At 44.0% G+C, this 26895-nt stretch overlaps 1 protein-coding gene across 2 annotated transcripts in view; it reads right to left on the bottom strand.

Annotated features, from left to right (window-relative positions):
• The window catches only part of PDE9A (phosphodiesterase 9A), a 99458-nt gene that overhangs the window by 28516 nt on the left and 44047 nt on the right, over positions 1-26895 (bottom strand). For both annotated transcript variants that reach the window (XM_068545798.1, XM_068545799.1), the window contains exons 5-6: positions 2970-3024; positions 2000-2070 (exon numbers count right to left, since the gene is read on the bottom strand). In XM_068545798.1, coding sequence (XP_068401899.1) covers positions 2000-2070; positions 2970-3024 — 126 coding nt within the window. The remainder of the gene's footprint in view (positions 1-1999; positions 2071-2969; positions 3025-26895) is intronic.

The following is a 26895-nucleotide window of genomic DNA, read 5'->3' as shown; positions in this document are numbered from 1 at the left end:
CCTGATAGAAGGACGACCTGAATGCAGATGCAAGGGGAGAAGGTCACGTGCAGGCGGCGGCAGCCTGGAATGATGAGGCCACACGCCAAGGCCCGTGGACGTCCTGGAAGCTGGAGCAGGCCTGGGACAGATTCCCCTCCAGAAGGAACTGACCCTGCCAACACCTTGATCTCGGACTTCTGGCCTCGAGACAGTGGGAGAATTCATTTCTGCTGTTTTAAGCACCCCAGTTTGTGGTGCTTTGTCATGAGAGCCACAGGACACTAACACTTGCTTTCTTTGGCCATCCTTGCAGCGAGGGTGTGGGCACCTGATCCAGCTCTGTCCAGACTCTGGATCTGTAGCTCGTGTACAGAGAAGCAGCCTGATGTATGCAGCAGTGGCCACAGGGGCTATGGGGGTCCAAGCACAGATCTAGGGGTGCCGGGGGGGTACTGTACATCTGGGGCTCAGATCCACCAGATCGGCATCCTCACAGCATCAGCTCTACGTGGGGTTTGGGGCATCGCTCCTGCTGCAGATGCCCTGGTCCTGAGCCCTCCTGACACCCAGGGGAGCTCCCCCAATCCCTTAGGGCAAAACCTCTTTTCTGCTCAGGGCAGCCATGACCAGTGTTTGCGGCTGTAGCCGCGAGGCCAGCTGTCACAGCTGCCTTCTAACCTGCATCCTCAGGCCTTCCCCGCCCCGCTGTGGCACTGGCCCCCCATGGGGAAAGGTGATGGTGAGAGCAGCCCCGCCAGGACCCCGGGGCTGGTCCCAGTTTTATTTACTTTTCCAATTTGCTGAATGAACTTGAGCAGGTCACTTAATCTCTTGGTGGCTCCTTCATCACCAACGGGGAAAATAAAACTGTTCTAAAGCTCTAATGACCAAATGGATTTTATTTTTTTACCCAAACCAAAGTTTCTTTATTATGAAGCTCTCTCTTTTGGAAAAACATCCAGCAGAAACAATGTGCTATATTCCAACCCCTTTATTTTTAAAGTATCAGCACCACTCCCAGAAAACCAAGTTCACAGCAGTTTCTGGGTACCATGATTTTTGGGGGAGAAAAACAAAGCTCCCAGGGTGATACGACCAAATGGATTTTAAAAATGTTGCCATACTTTGAAAAGGGTAACTATATAAATCGTGATTCAAGTTATTTAGGTGAATTGGTTTTGGACATGATCCTGAATTTTTTTTCTTGGAAAAAATCCAAGCAATTCATTACAAGATATGAAAAGTGACATTCAGTGAGTCAGCCAGGTAGAGTCTGTGATGCCACGACCCCGATGGCCTCAGGTTTGGAGTTTGTTTACTCATTCCGGAAGTCAGTAAATGTGGTGACCATGAGCCATTAACCTTGGCCTTGACACTGACAAAGAGCCTTCCCGTTGTGCATTGAATGGGGAATTGCGGGTCACGTGGAATTCAAGCTTTGTTCCTTATTTGATGGATGGGAACACAAAGGGTGAGTGGCTGGAAGCTGTCTTCCTCCCAGAGTTTCAGCTATTTGGTCACTGAATCAAGACTCGGTAATGATTTAGTAGACATCCTCCCCCAAAATTGTGAAACCACAGAGTACGGGTCGGTGCGTTCTCATTTATGTAAGAAGACACACACACAAGTTATTCTGCAGAGGTTCTTCTCTGGAGGGGGCTACGTCTAGGGGGCTCACGGTTTCGTTCTGTGCTCTCCTGCACCGAAGAGACCCTGTCCCAGGGGCTGTGCTACGATCATAAGTACCATGTTGTAAATTACTGCATACTTATAAGATGGCCCTTATAACACGCCACATGTTACTGAGTTACTTTTAAAATAGAAATAAAACACTTAAGATTCATCACTGTTCTAGCCCTTGTTAACTTCAGAGGTAAGTTTCGCGCGTTTCCCAAAGAAAAGACATTTGCTGTCAGCCTCACCTCCGTTGCCATCACCAAGTGCCACGGTTTTAAGTGGTTACGTTAAACAGAGGTTAAAAGACAAATCAGCGAAAGGGAATCAACGTGCCACTCACATTCAACGCGCTTCTCTAGCACTGCCAAGTGATGTGCTACTTCAGCTTTCAGTTCGTTGATTTTAAATGCTCTAGGAAGGAAAAAACAAAACAAAACAACATAACTCATCAAATTCTCCAAGTTAAAATGGGTTCAGCCAACACCTGCTGACTCCCTGCCGTGGTGAGGCCTACAGGTGGGCTGGTGAGGAGCTCGAACAGAGGAGCTGCTTTCAAGGAACTCACGGGAGTTGGGGGGGGGGGCGGTGAGGGGGAGGAGGAAAAAGACACACCCTTGAATTATCTCAAAGGTGTATTTTCCAAGATGGGAATGTAGAGCAGGTATGCTTACTTCCCCATACGTGGGCAGTGAGTAGATGCTCTCCGGGGAGGACCGGGTCCTCTGCTCACAGCGGGCATGGTCCAGCCCCACACCCTGCCCTGCTGGGCACAGACCACCTCAGGGGACCTGATGCGCCCTTCTCCGGGCTCCAACCCATTCAGTTCAACAACTCTTGGGCTTTAAGAAAATACCCTACGGCCTTTCCCCATTTTAACTACCCTCGGGCAGTAAGGTGCCGCAGCGAGGTAACTGGGAAATGGAAAGCACTGACCCAGAACCGGCAGGATAACTCAGAATGGAGAGGAAGCCGCACAGCTGCACAGGATCTCTGTGAAAGCTGTCAGTTCTTGTAGGTTGAAGTCCTAGCCCCAGAAGAGCCAGCTGGGAAAATTACCAGCAACACGGGCCCTCGTTCTGAAAACACCCGCTTGACATGGTCTGTGGCACCTGGCGAGCGTTTCCTGGACCCCATCCAAGCTGGCTGAGGTACGTAAGTCCCCAAAGGATTCCACTGGGGAGGCAGCTTCTGGGGGCGAGTGATGTATCAGAGTCTGCCGGCCAAGACAGCCTCAGAGCAAGTGGCCCACCCCAGCCATGAAGAGAAAAAGCACCCAGGTCTGGAGATGACGTATCTAGAAGGTTCTGTACCTTGAGAACTGCTCTGCCACCTGGGTCAGCACGCTCTGGATCAATTCTTCTTTCTCTGCAGACGAAGAAAGAAAGACTGATGGACAAGGGCACGCTGTGCGGACTATGGGCTGAACCCGCACGTTGCGGGCAGTGGCGCCAACGCCGCGCCAGGGCGCCGCCCGGGTACCTGGAGGGATGCTCTTTCCCTCCTAGACTGCCCTCAGCGGTGCCTGGGCAGAGTGAGCGGGGCTGAGGTCCTCCCGCGCTCAGCACCAGCCACAAAGAGCAGGCAGGACTGGGTCTCTAAATACGGGACACTTTCATGTGGTGCCCTGGCCCATCTTACGGGGGCGATTACCATGACAAAGCGAGTTCAAGGCATATGTTGAGTGCAAACAGTGCTCTCACGGCAGGGCCCAGGGAGAGGAAGCAGGCGGGGTGAGCAAGTTCGTCCCTTTGTTGCCTGGCACATAAAACCGGGCTGGGTGGCTGGTTTTACAAGGTTCAGGTCCCAGGCTGAATATAACCTGCCTGTTTTCCTGTTTCCTGACCGGGCCCAAGGCGGGATGCCTCATAGGAAGGTGTAGACCGCACGGCACTGTTCCAGCAACTCCACCCTCTGAGGAAGGGAGGGTTCTCCTCCTGGATCCAGATGGCCATTTAGTTCACGCCCTGAAATGCTGGGGACCTAAACAAGGCCTCCTCCTGAACTCATGTCATCTTCTATATTGACTCTAAAACCAATGCACGTCAAAACCAAACCAAGCCTGTCCAGACAAACAAGAAACCTTGATAATCCAATTTGACAACAGGGCTGAAAAGCTAAAAATGATCTAGTGTCTTCGTTTCTAGGAGAAAGATGTTCATCACAATGTTATTTAACACAGTGAAAACTGTAACGGCCTATATGCCCATCAAATGCACATCACTTAGAGCACATAAATGATGGTATATCTGTACTGTGGAAACAAATTCTGCTATTAGGAATAACACCTTGGAAAATGTTCATGTCTATTGTTAAAGAAAAAAAAAATGGTAGTACAGTGTGATCCCATTTCTGAAAACTTGGGAGGATACATTCCAAAATAATAATTGTAGTTGCTTTTTGGTTGTAAGATTATATATACACTTTTCCCCTTATTTTTGTTTCTCTATATCTAATACATTTCTATAACAAACATATGTTAATTTCATAAAAGTATTTTAAAAATTAATCTAAATTAACCTCTTGGACCTTATTCCTTCACTTGCCAACAGAAAGGGTGGACCAGATGACCCAAGGTTTCCTCTGGCTTTAGCATTCTATGACTTGATGAGAAGAAGGGAAACAATGTCTTGCTGTATCTCTTGGAAATATAAGAGTAAAAATGTCAGCCAGGAAACTTCACTGAGCCATATGTTGAGCTGATCCAAGTTCTATCCTTCAGAGAGGCCCACACCTATCAGGGAAGAAAGATGGTGACTCCACTGACAAGAATCACCAGAGAGAAGGTTTCACAGCCCTCCTCGGTGAACCCAGCAGGATTTTAGATCACTTATTCTGAAATCTTTTGCACAGCAAAGAAACCATAAACAAGATGAAAAGATAACCCTCAGAATGGGAGAAAACATTTGCAAATGAAGCAACTGACAAAGGATTAATCTCCAAAATATACAAACAGCTCATGCAGCTCAAAATCAAAAAACAAACAACCCAATCAAAAAACGGGCGGAAGACCTAAATAGACATTTCAGCAAAGAAGACATACAGATGGCCGAGAGGCATGGGAAAAGATGCTCAACATCACTAATTATTAGAGAAATGCAAATCAAAACTACAATGAGGTATCACCTCACACTGGTCAGAATGGCCATCATCAAAAAATCTAGAAACAAATGCTGGAGGGTGTGGAGAAAAGGGAACCCTCTTGCACTGTTGGTGGGAATGTAAATTGATACAGCCACTATGGAGAACAGTATGGAGGTTCCTCAAAACACTAAAAATAGAACTACCATATGACCCAGCAAGCCCACTACTGGGCATATACCCTGAGAAAACCATAATTCAAAAAGACACATGCACCCCAATGTTCACTGCAGCACTATTTACAATAGCCAGGACATGGAAGTAACCTAAGTGTCCATCAACAGATGAATGGATACAGAAGATGTATATATATTCCATATATACAATGGAATATTACTTGGCCATAAAAAGGAATGGAATTGGGTCATTTGTAGAGATGTGGATGGGCCTAGAGTCTGTCATACAGAATGAAATAAGTCAGAAGAGAAAAACAAACATCGTATATTAACACATATATGTGGAATCTAGAAAAATGGTACAGATGAACCTATTTATGGGGCAGGAATGGAGACGTAGATGTAGAGAACGGACATGTGGACACGGGTGGGGGAAGTGGAGGGTGGGATGAATTGGGAGATTAGGATTGACATAAATACACTACCATGTGTTAAATAGATAGCCAGTGGGAACCTGCTGTATAGCACAGCGAGCTCAGCTTGGTGCTCTGTGATGACCTAGATGGGTGGGATGGGGGGAGGAGGTGAGGGAGGTCCAAGAGGGTGCGGATATAGGTATACATATAGCTGATTCACTTTGTTGTACAGCAGAAACTAACAGCATTATAGAGCAACTATACTCCAATAAAAAATATATAAGTAAATTTTTAAAAGTTTAAAAAAGTAATGTATCACATAACCTTCAAGAGTTAGTGATCTGTCTCAAAGTCTTGAGATATATTTAAAAGTCTATCAACGGGGGCTTCCCTGGTGGTGCAGTGGTTGAGAATCCGCCTGCCAACGCAGGAGACACAGGTTCGAGCCCTGGTCCGGGAAGATCCCACATGCCACGGAGCAACTAAGCCCGTGCGCCACAACTACTGAGCCTGCGCTCTAGAGCCTGCAAGCCACAACTACTGAGCCCACGTGCCACAACTACTGAAGCCCGCGCACCTAGAGCCCGTGCTCCACAACAAGAGAAGCCACTGTAATGAGAAGCCTGCGCACTGCAACGAAGAGCAGCCCCAGCTCGCCGCAACTAGAGAAAAGCCCGCACGCAGCAATGAAGACCCAATGCAGCCAAATATAAGTAAATTAATAAATAAATAAATTTAAATAAAAATATGTTAAAAAAAAAAAAGCCTGTCAACGACTGCAGAACACACATTCTTTTCAGGTGCCTACGAAGCGTATACCAAAATAGACCATATGCTGTCCACACACACACACACACACAAAAACCCGCAACAAATTTAAAGGAACTGCAACCATATAGAGTATGGTCTCTGACTTTTAAGAGACTCAAACTAGAAATCAGTAACAGAAAGATAGCAGGAAAATCTCCAAACACTGTGAAGCTAAACAACACACTTCTAAGTAATACCTGGGTCAAAGAGGAAGTCTCAAGGGATATAAAAACAGACATGGAACTGAATGAAAATGAAAATACAACACATCAAAATTTAGCTGTGGGACACAACTAAAGCAGTGCTGAGAGGAATATTTATAGCACTACATGCTTGCATTAGCAGAGAGGAAAACCCTCAACACAATAATCTAAGAACCTAGAAAAAGAAGAGCAAAATAAACCTAAAACAATAGCAGAAGGAAGGAGATAATAAAAAGCAGAAATCTATGAAATAGAAAACAGAAAAACAAGCAGAAAATCAATGAAACAAAGGGCTGGTTATTTAAAAATATCAATAAAGTGACAAATCCCTGGCAAGACTAAGAAACACAGAGAGAAGACACAGATCACCAATATTTGGAATGAAAGGGGGGATAGCACTACAGACCCTGCAGACATCAATAGGACAACAAGGGAACACTACAAACAACTCTAAACACATAACTTTGACATCCTAGATGAAAATGGACCAATTCCTAGAAAAGTATGAACTACTACACTCATCCAATATGAAATAGGTAATTTGAACAGTCTGTATCTATTAAGGAAACTGAATTTCTAATTTAAAAACTCCCCCCACGGAAATTCCAGGTGCAAATGGTTTCACTGGAGAATTCTACCAAACATTTAAAGAAGAAGTAATACAATTCTGAACAATTTCTTCTAGGAAACAGAAGAGGAGGGTACACTTCCCAATTCATTTTATGAAGCTAGTATTAACCTGATACCAAATCCAACAAAGACAACAAAAAAAGAAAACTACAAATCAATATCCCTCGTTAATGTGGATGCAAAAATCCTTAACAAAATATTAGCAATTAGAATTCAGCAAAATATAAAAGTAAAACTGATAAGTGAGTTCAGCAAGGTCACAGGATACAAGATAAATATACAAAATTGATTATATACTAGCAATGACCATGGAGACACTGAAATTAAAATCACAACACCATTTACAAACACTTAGAAAAGCTCAGACAACTTAAGTGTAAATATAACAAAGCATATGCGGAAGCTGTGCGCTGAAAGAAATAAAAAAAGATGTATAAATGGTGAGACCTACCATTTTCATGGTTTGAAAGACTCAACATAGTAAAGATGTCACTTCTCCCCAGATTAATATATAGATTTAGCACAATTCCTATCGAAACCCCATCAAGATTTTTTGTAGAAATAGACAAGATTATTCTAACATTCCCATGAAAATGCAAAGGAACTAGAATAGCTAAAACAATCTTGAAAAAGAAGATAAAATGGGACAAATCAGTCTATCTGATTTTAAGACCTATTACATAGCTAATAATCAAGACTGTGACATTTGTGGAATGTTAGACACGGATAACAGAACAGAGGACCCAGAATGATACCCACACAAATACGCCCAACTGATGCTTGACCAATGGGCAAAAGCAATTCAATGGTGGAAAGATTGTTTTTCCAGTGAATGGGGCTGGAGCAATTGAACTTTCACAGGCAGAAAAATAAGCCTCGAATTAAACCTCACTGTTTATATAAAAATTAATGCAAAGTGGACCCTGGATGTAAAATAGAAAACTATAAAACTTTTAGGAAAAAAAATAGGGGAAAATGTTCAGGTTCTTGGGCTAGGCAGAGAGTTCTCAGACTTCACACCAAAAACACAATCCATAAAAGGGAAAATTGATAAACTGGGCTTCATCAAAAGTAAAACTTTTCCTCTGAGAAAAATCCTGTTAAGAGGATGAAAAGCTACAGTCTGGGAAAAAGATATTTGCAAGCCACGTATCTGACAAAGACTTGAATATAGACGATGAAAAGAACTGTCACAAGTCAACAGTGAAAAACAGAACAACCCAATTTGAAAATGGGCAGGACACACGAGCAGACATTTTACTGAAGAGAATATATAGATGGCTGACAAGCACATGACAAGATGCTGAGCTACATGAGTCATTGGGAAATGCAAATTAGAACCACACTGAAATATCACTGCACACTTATCAAAAAAGCTAAAATAAAAAAAAAGTGACAACCCCAAATGCTGGAAAAGATGTGGAGAAACTGGATTACTCACACATTGCTGGTGGGAATGTAAAACGGTACAGCTATTCTGGAAAATGGTTTGGCAAGTCCTTAAAAAAACTAAATATGTAACTACTGTATGTATGACCTAGCAATTGCCCTCTGGGGCAGAGAATGAAGCTGGTACACGATGTTCAGAGCAGCTTTTATTTTTAATTGCCCCAAACCAGAAACAACCCAGATGCCCTTCAATAGATGAATGGATAAACAGACTGTATTCCGGCCACACCATGAAATATTACCCAGTAATAAAAAGGATTGAACTTGTGATACACGTAACAACCTGGATGCATTTCCAGAGAATTATGCTGAGCGAAGAAAGTCAATCCCAAAACTCACCCACTGGATGAATGCATTTATAGAACATTCCTGAAATGACAAAAGTATATAGAGATGGAGAACAGATTAGCGAGTGCCAGGGGTTAAGGAGGGGCGGGGAATAGAAGGGAGGGATCTGGGGGAGGCTATAAAAGGAGGGCTCGTGCGTTGGGGGGATGGAATGCTCTGTATCTGGACTGCGTCAGTGTCAACAGCCTGGGGGTGATATCTTACTACAGTTTGAAAGATGTTACCACTGGGGGAAAAAGGGTAAAGGGTGCCTGGGTCTCTCTGCCTTTTTTCTTACAACTGTATGTGACTCTATAATCATTTTAAACGGTTTAATAAAAAATTTAATAGATAGAATGGAAAGAAAAAGTTAAGGGGGAATTTCCCCTTGGACTTTTGAGGTGGGCTCCTTTGAGCATTATAGGATTTTTGATGCCGAAATTTAATTTCCAGCCCAAGCAGTAATAACGCTTCTTGCTACTTCATCCCATACCTTCCTGCTCCCAGCTCAGTCCAAGGCGTGGACACTGGTATTCCGGTCCACGTAATAGCTACACCTCAGCCCATGTGCCACCCGTGACAACAAATCTGATGTCCTCCGAAAGGGCACAGGCACAGAGGTGAGCTGGCAGCGAGAAAGCCTCGGGGCGCCACCGGCTGTGTATGGGATTTCGCCCTGAGCCACCTCTTCAGATGCTGTGCAATCTGCATTCTTTTGCAAGGCGAAAAGAGCGAAAAAATGCCTCTATGCGAAAGGCCAACCACACCCACACAACCATAAACAGAGCCTGATCAGGAAGTGGGTGCCTCCCGCCACCCCCCACCCCCTGCACCCCAGAGCACTGGCATTCCTGCCTCGGGCCACTGTTTCCTCCCAGGGGAGTTTCGAATTTAAAATTAATTGACTTAATGTGTGTAAAGTACTCAGGACAGTGCCTAGCCCGTGGTGAGTGCTCCTATGTTGGCTGTTGGCTGTTGCTGCTGCTATTACGTTGCAAGTGTTATTACATCACTAAGGGTCCCTGACACCCACAGGTCTTGTTATTACATCACTAAGCGTCCCTGACATCCACAGGTGTTGTTATTACATCATTAAGGGTCCCTGACACCCACAGGTGTTGTTATTACATCACTACGGGTCCCTGACACCCACAGGTGTTGTTATTACATCACTACGGGTCCCTGACACCCACAGGTGTTGTTATTACATCACTAAGGGTTGCCAACAACCATAGCTGTTGTTATTACATCACTAAGGGTTGTCAACAGCCATAGCTGCTATTACATCACAGATGTCATTACATCACTAAGGGTCCCTGACACCCACAGGTGTTGTTATTACATCACTATGGGTCACCAACAGACACAGGTGTTGTTATTACATCATTAAGGGTCCCTGACACCCACAGGTGTTGTTATTACATCACTAAGGGTCGCTGGCAGCTGCAGGCTCTCTGACACCTTCTCTTGCTTTGAGTGTCTTCCCTGGTATGTGCACTGTCCCTGGGGTGACAGGCAGAGTTCTCGGGGGACCAGGTCCAGGCTGAGAAGCAGCTGCATCCTTCCTGCGCTGTCCCGAAGGTGCTCTTCATTCCCCTAGAAGCCTCAGATAGCCCTAAACCCCTGGATCTGGGGGCAACAAGCAGTTTTCAGTCACAAGTATTAGTCATGCCCAAGCTTGGTGGCCAAACCACACCCTATCAGAAAAGTCTGACAGCATGTGGGAAACCCATCTATCTCCTAGATGCTACGTGGCATATATCGAATTTTAAAAATCGAAGCATATTCAAATGTTTTTGCTTTGCAAATTTCAAAGTAGCTTTAAGAGTAACCAGCCGCAGCCAGGGATGCCGGCAATTCAGGGTTGGACATGATTGGGTCTTTGGGGTCTCTCTGGATCTCAAAGTTTTTGAGAAAATTGGGAGAGAGGAAGCACGACTGAAAGAATGGGAGTCAGCAGAATGATTGCTGGTCCACAGGATGGAGGCTGAGGGGGAGCCAGCCCAGAGTTACGGGTGACTCACGTGCTCTCCAGAGAAAACTCCGCTCCGTGAGAACAGCTGACGTACCATCAGAAGTGTCCCTGAACCTAGGACACGCTAGCGAACTCCCAGGACACTGCTCCAAGCTCACCGTGATTTACTCCTAGGCACCCACAGCTTTCATAAAAGCAGAAGATTTAATAAAGGCCAAACGGTCAGTCGTAAGCACAGAGGTCTCTGCAGGCTTATCATCAGCCTCTTCAGGTCTGGGCTGCTTTTTCCCTGCTTCCACCTGGATGGGCCTAGCCTAGATATTCTGGCAGCCTTATCTGGCTGGCCTCTCAGGTGACGGGCCCCGTCGGGTAAATGCTGGGGCTGGCAGGGTCTCCCACTCATTACAGAAGAGTTTAATTTAGTTCCAGGACAATCTTGGACTCTGGCAGAATCTGAGTCCTGTTTCAAGGATGCTGCCAGATCAGTCCAGCTTCTGGCCGTGGATCTGCACCAGGGTGGCCCCAGGACCTTCCCCTGGAACAGAACCGAGGGGTCTGGAGCAGCCCACCCTGTGGAGGTGGGTGCAGAGCTGCCTACTGGGGTTTGTGGGCAGGATTCCGCCCGTGGGCTGGCAGGACAGGCACCCTCCCCCGCGGTGTTTCGCCAGCTGTCCCCATGAGTGGCCAGGACAGCATCTACCCCCTCACCCCCGTCCTGCCCTTCCCCGATGCCAGAGGCTGTTGCCCGACTCCACGTTGGCCTGCTGCAGACGCTTCGAGGAACCCGCCTCCACCTCTCCCAGCCCTTCCAGGAATTGTTTACTTGTTTCAGATAAATCCCGAGTCTCTGCAGCACAGAGTGACATAAAAATCTGGTTTAACTGATCGACAGGACAGCCCAACCCTCTCATTCCTAAAGGTCAGCTTGAAGGTGATGCCCTGATTGGCTAGGCCAGCCAGCTGATGGGCATATCTCTTCCCACCCCGTGCTAGACAAAACAATGACAGCCATGGCCATTCCTCCATCCTCTGTACACCTGAGCTGGTTGGCACGTGTACCTTCCTCCCCCCGTGCAAATGGAAGCAAACACAGCCCCAGTAATATGCTGGCTCCACACCTGTGCATGCAGGGAGGGGACACCGGCACGGGCACCTGAACCCCAACCCCCAGTGGTGCGATGAGCGGACTGCCTGGGGTCCACGGCGGGTCCCAACCTCTCCTGATACGTCTGCAACTGTTGCACAATATTGCTATTGTGTCTCCATGCTGTTAATATGATGTGTGAGCTGTCTGACCTTATCTACCTCACCTGAAGCCCTGAGCATCCTTCAAAAAATACATACTTAACAGACACCCTCCCAAAGCTTTTTTTTTTTTTTTTTAAAAAAACATGGATATCCCTTCAGAAAGGGGTGTTTTGCTCTGCGTTAGGGAAAATCACCCCCATTACTTGGCCCAAAGAGACACCCCAAGGCCCTGAAGATTGGGGGTGCGTTTATTTCCAGGGCTGTGTGTAGGAAGGGCCTAGAGGGGACTCCCTCTCTGTCCCCTCCTGCCCCTCCTTCTGGGAGGTGGCACTGCCCCTCTCCAGGAAAGACGCGGGGGAACTCACCTCTGCCCCACTTTTGCTCTCCTGGCCCCTCCAGCCAGAAAGGATGTTCCAGCCCTGGGCACAGTCATCGGCAATTCACTGTTTATGGATGTCATAAAGTAGACGTGCAGAAGGGGGACGTTTCCTTTACAACCCAGGAGCACAATAAAATGATATGATTAACAGTGACCTGGCCTTGCTCCTTAAAGGAACAGGTGCCCTTTCCACGGTCTGTCCTGTCGAGAAATCACCCTTGTTTATCAGTGGCCAAAGGGACGTCCCAGGTGACCCGCGGTGTGACTTTGACTAGATGCTTTCGCCTCCTGTTAGCCATTCAGATGTGACAAAGAAAGCAAAGTGGACCAAAGGGTCCTGGCGACCACATCTGACATTTGGAGAATGTCTCGTAACTGTCATTTGGAGAATGTCTCGTAACTGTCTCGGCCGAGTCCTCACAGGATCACTGCAGACTTGCCGGACCTCTGCGGCAGGGATTGGATTGGTTTTTTTTCCCCTTTCGTTTTTGGAGCTGGGATTTGTACTCTGCATAGTTGAGTTTGATCTCAGATGTTGGATACAATTCCTCCCTATGCCCTCCTCTCCGCTTAGGCTTAGTTTTGAGAAAAATGCCTTGGAGGCAGAAGCTTCTGGGACAGCTAGCAATGCAATTTTTCTTTATTGATCTATGGATTGCAACAACCAAAACAATCTTTATGGAGAACTTTCTAGGTTCCAGGCACTGTTCTGAGTGCTTTGCCTATGTTGATCATGTAAGCCTCCTAAGAGCTCGAAGTGGCTGCAGAGAGAAAGCCACGGCACGACACGGCCAAACCCACCGTGCCCCCCCCCCCCAGGCATGTTCCCACGTAGGACTGCAGAGATGGGCAGTGTCGCACTGAGCCCAGGGGGCAGAGATATTCTGCACTCTGGCCTCCTCCCTGAGAGCCACCCCTCCTCCATGGTGTGGTCGGGGGGTGGATTTTTCAGGGAAGAGGCCATGGGCATGACATTCTCTTGAGGATGCCCTCAGAGGAATCTGAATTCGAGAACTAGCAGCTGATTGACTGTACAAGCTGGAGGGACTTTGCCCATTATGCGATAACCTTGAATGCCTCAGTGAGGGGACACTCTGTGGTAACGTTTAATTACGGTGAAACCGAAGGGACTCAAGTTCATTGTCAAGTTCATTGCGTCTGGGCTTTGCCGGTGTGTCACATGACCCCAGAAGACCGGTGTCAGGGAGAATTCTGTCAGGATCAACTCCGATCCAATAAGATGATCGAAGGTGGTTCACACGACAGGAGGGCTCCAGTAAAGCTCTATTAAGAGACTGAACCCTTTCTGAGAACCATCTGTGGATGTTAACGTTGCACGATTGCAGAGGCTGCACAAGATAAACTAAAAACAAAAAAACCCAGATGACACAGAAGTTGAAATGAGCATGTCCTTATAATTGCCTTTTATGTGGCAAATATAAGTACATCCAAAAACTAAAGAAAAAAGATGTTAGTAAGTAGTAAACAGACAGGGGATCTTAAAAGAGGAACCCACGAATAAGAATGGAATGAAATTGTTGAATTAAAAAATGTATCTGAAACAAAAAATTCACAGATGGGTTTATAGCAGTTTGGAGTGAGCAGCAGAGTCGGGAAATTGAGGACAGATCATTAGGAATTCTCCAATCTGAAGAGCAAAAAGAAAAAAAGGTTCAAAAAATAACAGAGCCAGTCACACGAGGGATAAGAGCAGACTTTCTAACATGCATGTAATTAGTCTCAGAAGGAAAGGGGTGAGAATGGTGCATAAAATACACTTAGTGAAATAATAGTGGAAAGTTTTACAAATTTGATGAAAACACATTTATATACCATGGAAGCTCAACAAAGGACACCAAGCAGGATAAACAAAAAGAAAACCAGGGCACGACATGGTCAAAGTGCTGAAGCCCAGAGATAAAGGAAAAACACCTTGAAAGCATCCAGAGGGAAAAAAGGGAAAGATATGATTCATGATGAAATGATTCATTTGCAGGGGAATCAGACCATAACAGCTGACTTCTCAGCAGAAACAATGGAAGCCAGGAAAAAAAAAAAAAAAAAAAAAAAAAGGACATCTTTAGACCTCTTTTAAAAAACAAAAACAAAACAAAGCTCTGAATGCAGCATTCTACACCCTGAAATATGTTTCCAAACGAGGGCAAACAGAGACATGTTCAGAGAAGCAACAGCTGAGGGAATTAGTCACGAGCCGTTCTGCGCTTCAAGAGATGCTGAGAAAAAAGAAAATGTTCAGGCTGAAGGGCTATAACACCACTCAGGAGTTGGAATCTACGGGAAAAAAATAAAAGCACCAGAGATGGCAAATAGGTAGGTAACTACAAAAAATTTATCTTTAAGTTTCTTTTCATTATTTCTTCAAAAGACAGCTGGCTGTTTAAAAATTTTAATACTGTATTATGGAGTTTATACTGGGTGTAGATGATCTCAGTTGCTCCGCCTGCTCTGAGAGACTACCAGAGACTCGGTGGCTTGTAAACAACAGAAGTTTACTTCTCACAATTCTGGAGGCCGGACGTCCAAGATCAAAGCGCCAGCAGATTCGGAGTCTGATGAGAGCCCACTGCCTGGTACACAGATGGCCATCTTTTCAGTGTCTTCACAGGGCAGAAGGAGCGAGGGAGCTCTCGGGGGTCTCTTTTATTAGGGCACTAATCCCATTCATGAAGGATCTGCTCTCATGACCTACTCACCATTCAAAGGCCCCACCTCCAAATGCCATCACATTGGCGGTTAGGATCTCAGCATGAGAATTTTGGTGGGGGGGGGGGGCGACGCAAACATTCAGTGTGAAGCATAGATGTAAAGTGTATTGCAGCAATAGCTCAAAGGTTGTGGGGAGGAATTTTACTGTTGCAAAGTCCTTACTTTTTATGTGAAGTGGTACAATATTAATTTTCACTAAGCTAAAAAGTTAAGGATGATTTAAAAATGGGCAAAGATCTGAAAAGACACTTTGAGAAAAAAAAAGATACAGATGTCAAATAAACATGAAAAGATGCTGCATATCGTTAGCGAATTGCAAATTGAAACCATAATGAGATACCACTCCACACCTATTAGTATGGCAAAAATCCAAAACACTGACACCACCAAATGCTGTTGAGGATGTGGAGCAACAGGAACTCTCATCACTGCTGGTGGGAGTGCAGAACGGTGCAGCCACTTTGGAAGGTACTTTGGTGGTTTCTTTTTTTCTTTGTAAAACATTTTAAAAATATTTATTTATTTATTTAGGTTGCATTGGGTCTTGGTTGCGGCACAAACGGTCTTTCGTTGCGGCGCGTGGGCTTCTCTCTAGTTGTGGCGTGTGGGTTTTCTCTTCTCTAGTTGTGGCATGGGGGCTCCAGGGCGCATGGGCTCTGTAGTTTGCAGCACGCAGGCTCTCTAGTTGAGGTGCGTGAGCTCAGTAGTTGTGGCACGTGGGCTTAGTTGCCCCGCGGCATGTGGGATCTTAGTTCCCCGACCAGGGATCGAACGCATGTCCCCTGCATTGGAAGGCGCCTTCTTTACCACTGGACCACCAGGGAAGTCCCAGTTTGGTGGTTTCTCACAAAATTAAATGTATGATTCAGCAATTGCACTCCTGGGTAGTTACCCAAAGGAGCTGAAAAGTTATGTCCACACAAAACCTTCCCACAAATGTTTATAGCAGCTCTGTTCATAACTGCCAAAACTTTGAAGCACCCAAGACATCCTTCGATAGGGGAAGGAATAAATCAGCACTAAGAAGAAATGAGCTATGAAGCTATGAAAAGGCATAGAGGAACCTGAAATGTATAGTACCTAGTGAAGGGAGCCAATCTGAAAAGGCTGTAGACTGTATGATTCCAACTACGGACATTCTGGAAAAGGCACCACTCTGGAGACAGTAAAAAGATCCGCGGTTGCCAGGGGTCTGGGGGAGGGATGGATGAACGGATGGAGCACAGAGGATTTTTAGGGCAGAGAAACTACTCTGTATGACCCTGTAGTGGTGGATGCAGGTCATTATGCATCCGAAAACCCACAGACTGTATAACACAAAGAGTGAACCCTGATGTAAACTATGGACTTTGGCTGACAATGACGTGTCAGTGTTGGCTGACTGACTGGGACAAATGTAAAGCTCTGAGGCAGGATGCAGATGGTGGGAGAGACTGAGTGAGTGTATAAGGAGGGAATATGTGGGAACTCTGTACTTTTCACTCAGTTTTGTGTTTTTATTGATCTCCAACAAATAAAGTCTGCAATTAAAAAAAAAAGGTTAAGGATGCACGGTGAAATATAACAACCAACTAAAAATAATGCAAAAAGCAGAGGTAAAGAGTCAACAGAAGAGGGACTTCCCTGGCAGTTCAGTGGTTGAGACTCCGCCTTCCAGTGCACCAGGTACGGGTTTGGTCCCTGGTCGGGAAACTAAGATCCCACATGCCTCGTGGCCAAAAAACCAAAACATAAAACAGGAGCAATATTATAACAAATTCACTAAAGACTTTTAAAAAAGAGCTAATTTCTTCCGTTAAAAAAAAAAAAAGAGTCAACAGAAGAAATAAAATAGAATACAAAAGTTTATCCAATGAACCCAAGAGAAGGCAGAAGAGGAGGAACCAGGAAACCGAACCCAAGATCAATAAAAAAACAAATGGCAACATGGTAGATCTAACCTCAAGCATATCAAGAAATACCTTACTTTTATATGTTTTATAAGGCCACCATAACCCCACAATCAAAGCATGACAAAGACATTACAAGAAAAAAGTTATAAGCCAACATCCCACATGAGCATGGACACAAAACTCCTTAACATATTATTAAAAAATAAAATCTAGCAATATATAAAGAGGGACTACATCTTACATCAGGGTAGAGGTCCTGTATACCCTTTGTTAAATTTATTCCTAAGTATTTTCCTAGGGACACTCCTGGGAATACAAGTGTGGTTATCCCAGAAATGCAAAGTTGTTTTAACATTCGAAAATCAGTCGGTATAATTCACTGTCTTAACAGAATAAAGGAGAAAAATCATATGTTATCCCAGTAGAGGCAGAAAGAACACGTGACAAAAATCTAACACTTATTTATGATGGAAAAAACCATTAGAAAACTAAGAATAAAAGGAAACTTCCTCAACCCATTTCAGTCGATGCACAAAGAACATCTGATAAAATTTAACACAGAATTTTGTCAAAGAAGATTTCACCAAAAAAAACCTCTTTGTAAACTGGGAGAAGAGGGCATCCTCAATCTGATAGAGGGCATCTACAAAAAAACCTGCAGCTCACATCACACCCAATGGTGAAAGAGTGAATGCATTTCCCCTGAGGTTGGAATGAGGTAAGGTTGTCTGCTCTCAGTCTTATTTAATTGTATTGCAGTTTCAACCAATGCAACAAGACAGGTAAAAGAAATAAAATCCAAAAAGACTGGAATGTAGAAAGTAAAACTGTCTTTACTTTTAGAAGATATGATTGTCTCTATGGAAAATCCTAAGATTCTATGAAACAACTATCAGAACTAACACATGAATTAATAAGCAATATGTCACAAGATACTACGTCAATACACAAATATCTGCTGTATTTTTATAAATGAGGAGCAAACAAATGGAAAATTACATGAAGATCCCATTTACAATAACACCAGAAAACAGAGAATGCTGAGGAACAGATTTAACAAAAGATATGCAGGACCTCTATTCTGAAAGCTATAAGCGTTGCTGAGTGGAGGGATGTTTCATGCTCATGGTTGGAAGACTCAATATTGTTTAGATGTTATTAAACCCAAGTTAATCTATATATTGAATGCAATCCCAGTTCAAGTAGAGAAGCCCTTTTGAAAGAAATTAACAAGTTGATTCTTTATTCTAACATTTGTAGGGAAAAGAAAAGGACCCATAGAACCAAAACAACCGAAAAAGAAGTACAAATGTGGAAGATTACCGGATTCCAAGCTCTAGCAATTAAGCCAGTGTGGTCTTGGTGTCAGGACAGACAAACAGACCCATGAAACAGAGCAGGGAGTCCAGAAAGGGACTCACACATACAGAGTCAATTAATTTTCACTAAACATGCCAAAGTGGTTCAATGGAAAAGGAAACTCTTTTTTAACAAGGGATACTGTGACAACTGGGTGCATGTATGGAGAAAAAAAAACCCCAAAAAACCATCAACTCCTACTTCACACCATATACAAGATTAATTTGAAATGGATCACAGATTGAAATATGACAGCTATAACCCTAAATTTCCTGAAAATGTACCTTCATGACCTTGGGGTAGAGAAAGGATTCTTAAAGAAGACACAGAAAGTACTACACATAAAAGAAAACTTGTTCAATTAACTTCACCAAGTTAAAAACTTCTGCTCATCAAATGACCTCTTTAAGAAAATGAAAAAGCTAAGTCACAAGCTGGGAAAAGATACTTGCTATATATACATCTCACAAATGAATTATATCTAGAATATATGGTTTCCCATAAACCAGTGATAAACACTAATACAACAGTCTAAAAACTGCACAAAAATACTTGGAACAGACACTTCACGAAGATATTCAAGTACCCAATAAGCACAGGAAACCACGCTCAACAATTATTAAGTCATCCGAGAAATGTAAATTTAAACCATAGTGAAATATGATTCTACGCCTACTTGAGTGCCTAAAATTAAAAACATTGAGAATGCCTAGTGTTGGGTTGGATGTGACAACGGGATCACTCATACATTACTGGTGGGAACATAAATGGTACAGCCACCTGGGAAGACAGTTTGGCATACGAACCAGCAACATCACTCCTAGGTATTACCCAAGATAACTGACAAATATGTCCATGATAAGACATGTACAATGTTTACCGTAGCTTAACCCCAAACTGGAAATGTCCATCCACAGGAGAATTAATGACCAGTGGTGAAGTGCTCATGAAATAGAATACTACTCAGCGATACAAAGTAAATAAACGACATGCATGAATCTTAAAAACATGATCCTGAGCGAGAGAACGCAGACACAAAAGAGCTCACTCTGTGTGATTCCATTCTCATGAAATTTAAGAACAGGAAAAAGCAATCTGTCTGCGGCGAAAGAAGCAGTGGTTTCTCATGGTGCGTGGGAACAGATTTGAAGACAAGCACAAGGGAATTTTTCTGGGGCGATGGAAACGTTCTTTGCCTTGACTGGTGTGGTGGCTACACACGTGTGCTCTTTTATGGAAGTTCATCAGATGGTACCCTTTATGTCTGTGCATCTCACTGCACAGTTAGAGGGGACACGGATACGTGTGTGCCTGGTTTTTGCAGATGTCTAGCGGTGGAGAGCGTTTGCTTCCTGTTTGAACTTTTGCTTCCTAGAGGTTCAGTCAGTCCTCGGTATCTGCAGGGGATTGGTTCCAAGACCCATGCCCCCAAGGACAGCAAAGTCTGCTGATGATTTTGGTACCCTTAGTCGGCCCTCCGCATCTGTGGATGTGGGACCTGTGGACATCAAGGGCCGACTGGACCAGATTCTATAGTCATCACATGCCGATTCTGTGTCCGGTATTACCAGAAAACAGAACGGAAAACAGGCCACCCGCCTCGTTGACAGTGATGTGCTCAGTGTTCCCGCTGTCGCCTAGACCACCCCAAGGAGCAGGTGAACACGCAATTCCATAAAGCTAAAGAAGACAGAAGTGCGCTAAGCCCCTAAGAGACATCACGGGAGAATAGGAGCTTTCATTTTATACACTGAACCCTTTTTGTTTTCAAAAGAATACAAGTAAAGATGACTAAGGCTACGCTGACCAAGCTGTGGGCAATGAAACTGCACTAAAAATAGAAAATATTATTAAGAAGCATTGTTATTTCTCCTAAGCACCATGCTTGTGCTCAAATGTCAAGCACGAACGTGACTGGCAAGTGAAAAGGGAGCCAGCCCTCCATGTGTAGTTTCAGACCTTAGGAAGCAGTCCTGGCTCCATGAAAATTCAGCAATTCCAGAGAGACACAGCTTCAGCCATGCAAACATGTCCTCTAGGTCATTTTAAATGATAGCACCATTTAGCGAGCGCTCCCCAAGTAGCACGCACCGTGCTAAGCATTTTGTATGAATTACTTCATTTATCCTCGTAAGAACCATGCGGGTGTGTATCCTAATTCCTACTTTGCAGGGTAACTGCGGTGTAGCGTGGTCAGTCGCTTTCCTGAGACCACTTCACCCAACTGACACCTGAACGAAGGCAGCTGGACGGTCCCTGCTTCTTAGGTTTGGATCTTCCAAAGCCGACCTGGAGACAAGGAATCAGGTGCCAGCAGGGAACGTGGAGGTGGCCCCAGGAAAGCTGGCGGGGGGGGCGTGGGGAGCGGAGGAAAAGCAGAGAAGTGTGAGCCGATGAGCAGGGGCATCTGGGCTGATCGTTCTGGGGTCCCTTTGGGCAACTGCATATTCGATGCGTGAACTGTCCCCACCGCTCCACCCAGGGGCAAGGAAGCCAAACACTTGCCCGTGGCTCTCTCTCTGGCAGGAGGACCGTTCTCGGGGCGTCAGCCCTCAGAGCTTCCCGTGCAGAGGGAGTCCACAGGCAGGGGACTCAGAGGAGGAAGCCCTTAGTCTGCATGTGCTCTTTTCTTAGACCCTTCCTCCCAGGTGGCTGGGCTCTTGTTTTTTTAATTGAAATATTTTATCTAACCCAACTTATCTCAAAAATATCTCATTTCAACATGTATCATTCCTAGGAAAATTTGCCCACACCTGTTCACAACTGCATCATTTACATTAGCCGAAAAGTGGAAACACCCAAACTGTCCATGAGCTGAGTGGAAAAACACCACGTGGCTCTTCCACACAACGGGATGAGCGCTGACCTTCGCTACAACACAGAGGAACCCTGCCTACATCAGGCCAAGTGAACGAAGCCAGGCACAAAGGGCCACGTACTCTGTTACACGACACGTCCACGACAGGCCTATCCACGGGGACGGAAGGCAGACAAGTGGTTGCCAGGGAACAGGGTGAGGGGATGAGAGTAGGTATTGGCAGCTATGGGGCTTCTTTTGGGGGTATGGAAACCTTCTGGCATTACAGAATGGTGATGGTTGCACAACAGGGTGCATACACTACAAACTACAGAATTTGTGCACTTTAAAATGGTGGATTTTATGCTGTGTGAATTACATCTCAATGAGGAAACATGAAATATAAACATTATTCATGAGATATCTTACATTCCTTTTCTCCATACTGAGTCTACTGGCCCGTCCTTCTCTTCTATGAAAAGTCATGTTTTTCACAATACTCTTCTCTTCACTGTTTCCTAATATTTAAATAGCAAAGCAGGAAGACTGGGGCATTTCTGCACTGCCCGGCCCCACCAGGACCGCTAGGAGCGTTTATTGAAACGTGTGACTCAGAGGGTCAGCAAAGCCGGCGGGTCCCCCAGGAAAGGCCAGGCCCACGGGCCCCGGCAGCTGCATGTAAGTCTGGACACAAGGTTCCTGAGTCCTCTCCTGAGGTTCTTTTTCCCGCCATCATGAATGCGGCCTGGCGACTGCAGTGCCGGTGGGGCTCCTTACAGGCCCTGACTCAGGGCTGCATGGCCAGGACTGGTTACTGAGCGGGGGCGAAGGCCGAGAGGCTCCGGGAAGCCAGGCCAGGTGTTGATGGATGGGAGATGGAAGGCTATTTCCAGAGAGAGAAGCTCAAAGAGTTAAAGACTCCTATGAGCAATTCCCAAAGGGCAGAGAGTCACACAAAACCCTCTTTCTTCTTCCTCTAGCAAGGACTGTGCAAACATCTGATCACGCTGCCACGCCCCACAGTCTTCCTCTCCGGAAGCTCATCCCTGTCCCGTCCACCTGCTCGGCTTGTTTATTTCCCCTTTGTTCTTCAAAGGGACCCTCTTCTGGATGGTGTCAAGTCGTCAGCATCCGTCGCAGGGAATTCTGTCCCCCAGTGTGGTGTCTTAGGGCTCAGTCCTCGGTCCCTCCCTTGCTGGGGAGCTCATCAGGCCCATGGCTGCAAACACCACCCACACCGACAGTCCAGTGTCACGTTGTCACATCCCCAGCTCAGGTGTGACGGCTCCCCTAGACACGTCTACCCGACATTGATGTCCAACAGGCAAACCACACACCCACCCTCCCCAGCCTCCACCCTGAGCCCACGTCACCCTCAGCTCACACCCTCACAGGGCTGCTGTTCCATCCTTTCTGTGGCTCAGGCCGGACCCCCGAGGCTTCTCCTACTGCTCTTTCTTCTACATCCCACTTCCACTCAGTCAGGAAATAAGCCTGGTTCTTCCTTCAGAACACGCCGGGATCTGATCACTCCTCAACACCTCCCCTGCCCTTCCCACATGGGAATCACGGCACCAGCTCCTCATGGACCTTCAATTTCCCACATGACCTGCCCCCAGCATCCTCAAACCTCATTTCCATATGTCTGAGCTCCGAAGTGCTGGAGTCAGGAATGCTTGGTGGTCACCAGGACGTCAGTGGAGACCCCACAGGGATGGTGCCTCAGCTGCAGGATGGAACTCTCCCTGGAGTAGGGGTTCTCTAGAACCGTCCTAGCAAAGCTAGAAGGTAGGTCTCAAAGGCATCAAACTGATTTGTAAGTAGCTTAACTGTCTGCCAGGACAGAGCCTATGCTCTTTAGTGGAAGAAAACAAAATCCAGATGATCCACAACATAACAAAGAGGCAAACATGAATATACAAAGACATGAAGAAAAAAGTATAATTGTTGAAAGCAAAAAATGATAACAGTGTATCAGGGGGTTTAAAACATACGTAGGAGTAAAATGTATGACATAAAGCACAAAGAATGAGGAAGGAGAAATGGAATCACGCTATTCTGAGAGTCTTGCATTATTGTGAAGTGGGGTAATGGAACTGGAAGGCAGACTGTGATGAGTCTATGATACATATTGGAACACCAAGAGCAGCCACAAAGAGGTAAGACAAAGAAGTACAGTTCATAAATGAAGAGTGAAGGAAAAAAAACATTGAATTAAAAAATGCTCGGTATCCAAAAGATGTAGAAAGAGTGGAAAATATCAAAAAGAATAATGAGACAAATAGAAAATGAGTAACAAGGTAGTAGATTTAAACCCAACCATATCAATAATTACATTTAATGTAAATGGCTTAAAAACTTAATCAAAAAGCTGAATTTGCCAGAATTGATAATGCCACCTATAAAAAATCCACTTCAAATATAAAGACATTAAAAGGAAAAAGACGGAAAGGGATATAGCATAGGAGCACTAAGCTTAAGCAAGTTGGAGTGGTTATAGTAACATGAGATAAAGAAGACTTGAAAACAAGGAATAGTACCAAGGATAAAGGGCAAATTTTCATAGGAATAAAGGGGTTGATCCATCAAGAAGACACAACAATCCTAAATAAGTATGTGTCCAATAACAGATATTGAAAAGCATGAAGGAAAACCTGAGAGAACTGAGAAATGAAACAACACATCCACAACAGAGTTACATATTTTAATACTCATCCTTCAGTAATCAATAGAATGAGCAGACAAAAAATATGTAAAGATACAGAAAACTTGAGCTACACTATTTACTAACTTGACCTAACTGACATTTATAGAATCTTTCATCCAGTAGCGACAGTACACGTTCTTTTTTATGTGTACATGGACCAGTCACCAAGATACACCATGTATCTCAATAAATCAAAAAAGACTTAAGTTACATAGTCACAATGGAATGAACAGAAATCAGTAACAGAAAGATAACTGGAAAATACCCAAATATTTGAAAATTAGATAATATACTTCTAAATAACAAATGGATCAGAAAAGGAACCACAAGGTAAATTAGACAATATTTGAAGGTGAATAAAAATGAAAACACAACACATCAAAACTTATGAGATACAGCTAAAGTATGCTTCGAGGGAAATCTCTAGCTTTATATTATTATATAAAAAAAGAAAGCTCTAAAATCAATGATCCAAGCTTCTGCCTTCAGAAGCTAGAAAAAGAAGAACACATTAGATCTGGATGAGTAGAAGGACAGAAATAATAAACATAAGAGACGAAATCAATGAAATAGGAAGCAGACAAACAATAGAGAGAACCAACAAAACCTATTTCTTTGGAAAAAGAAATCAATACAATTTATAAATCTCTAGTTAGACTGATCAACTTAAAAAGGGAGAAGATATAAATTATTAATATCTTCAATGAAAGGGGGAATTTCACTACAATCCCCTAAAGAGGGTAACAAAGACATATTTCAAACTACATCATACCAGTATATTCTTAGACAAAACTTAGGTGAAATGGACACAACTTCCTAAAATTAATACCCAAATAAATAGAAAACTTGAATGTACCTATTAAATTGAATTCATAATCTGAAACCTTCTCAAAAGAAACTCCAAACACAGATGGATTCATTGGTGAATTCTACTAGACATTTAAGGTAGACATAATGCCAACTCTATACAAACTCTTCCACAAAATAGAGGAGGGTGGAACACTTCCCGACTCATTTTATGAGGCTAGGTGTATATATTATAAGAAAAGAAAACTATGGACCAGAGTCCCTCATTAATATAGATGCAAAAATCCTTAACAAAATATTTGTAAATTTAATCCAAAACAAAAAGAAAATATGCCATGGACAAATGGAGTCTATACTAGGAATGCAAGCTTAGTTTAATGTTTTAAAATCAATCAGTAAAATTCACTACTAACTGGAGAGAGGAGAAAAAAACATGATGATCTCAACATAGGCAGAAAATGCATTTGACAAAATTCCAAAATTCCAACACCAATTTATGATTAAAAATCTCAACACATTAGGATGAGAAATTTAAAAAAAACAACAAATAAACCCTCAACTTGATAAAGGGTATTCACCAAAAAACCCTATAGCTAACATCATAATTGATGTTGAAAAACTTCATACCTTCCCTCTGAGATTGAGAACAAAGCAAGAATCTCCACTCACACCTTCTATTCTTCTATTGTACTAGGTATCCTAGTTAGTATAATAAAGCAAGAAAAAGAATCTGATAAATGGCATCAGATTTGAAAGGAAGAAGCAATTCTGTCTTTGCACATGTAGAAAATCATAGGAAATCTACAAAAAGATACTAGACTTAATAAGTGAGTTTAGCCAGGTCAATACACAAAAGCCAACTGTACTTCTATAAACTAAAAACTACTGGAAATTGAAATTTAAAAAAATCCATTGACAGTGGCATTAAAAATATGAAACACTTCATGATAAATTTATCAACATACATTCAAGAACTTTACACTGACAACTATAATACATTAGTGAGAGACATTAAAGGAAACCCAAATAAATTGAGAGAGACCATATTCACGAATCAGAAGACTCAACATTACTAAGACAGTAGTTCTTTCCAAGTCATCAATAAATTTAACATCATTTCAATCAAAATCCCAGCAGACTTTTTTGGGTAGCAACTGACAGACTGATTCTAAAATTGATTTGAAAATAAAATGAACCTGGAGTAAACAAAACATTTTTGAAAGATAAGAATGAAACCCAAGGACTTGCACTCCCAGATTTCAAGACTTACTATGAACCTAGGAAACCAAGACAGTGAGGCATCGGGTGAGGATGGACATGGATATTAATGGAGTATGACAGTAAGACTCACACATTTATGGTCCATTGATTTTTTTAAAAAATTAATTAATTAATTAATTAATTAATTAATTTATGGCTGTGTTGGGTCTTTGTTTCTGTGCGAGGGCTTTCTCTAGCTGTGGCAAGCGGGGGCCACTCTTCATCGCGGTGCGCGGGCCTCTCACTGTTGCGGCCTCTCTTGTTGCGGAGCACAGGCTCCAGACACGCAGGCTCAGTAGTTGTGGCTCACGGGCCGAGTTGCTCCGTGGCATGCGGGATCTTCCCAGGCCAGGGCTCGAACCCGTGTCCCCTGCATTGGCAGGCAGACTCTCAACCACTGCGCCACCAGGGAAGCCCCTGGTCCATTGATTTTTGACAAAGGTGCCATGATAATTCAATGGGGGGAAGGATCGTTTTTTTCAACAAATGGTGCTGGAACAAATGGATATCTGAGAAAGTGAACCTCAATTCTTTTCTCCCTCCCTTGAAGGTGGGCTATACTTAGGGACTTGCTTCCAAAGAATCGAGCAAGGAAAGGGGAAAATAGTGACTTTACAGAGAAGAAGCCAGTGATTCATGTGGGTACTATGGCCTCCTTGTATTCTTTCCAAAAACCCACATCCCCAGGCTGATCATGAGAAAAGCATCAGACAAGCCCAGATTGAAGTGCATTCTACAGACTCTTAAAGACTGCCAAGGTCATGACAAACAAGGAACGTCCGAGACACTGTCAGACCACAGAAGACTGGAAGGCATAACGACTAAGTGTGGATTGGATCCTGGATCAGGAAAGGGACATCAGGAAAAAAACTAGTGAAGCCTCAATAAAGTCGAGGATCTAGTTAATAACAACAACAACAAACAATAATAAAAAGTTTATTATTAAGTCAAGGGCTTAATAAGCGCTTTTTATGTTAATAAAAAGTTATTGGGCTT

This window comes from Eschrichtius robustus, chromosome 6 (genome assembly GCF_028021215.1).
Source record: "Eschrichtius robustus isolate mEscRob2 chromosome 6, mEscRob2.pri, whole genome shotgun sequence".
NCBI classification, from domain to species: Eukaryota; Metazoa; Chordata; class Mammalia; order Artiodactyla; family Eschrichtiidae; genus Eschrichtius; species Eschrichtius robustus.
Note: the sequence above shows the minus strand (reverse complement) of the source record. Positions and strands in the feature narration are given on the sequence as shown.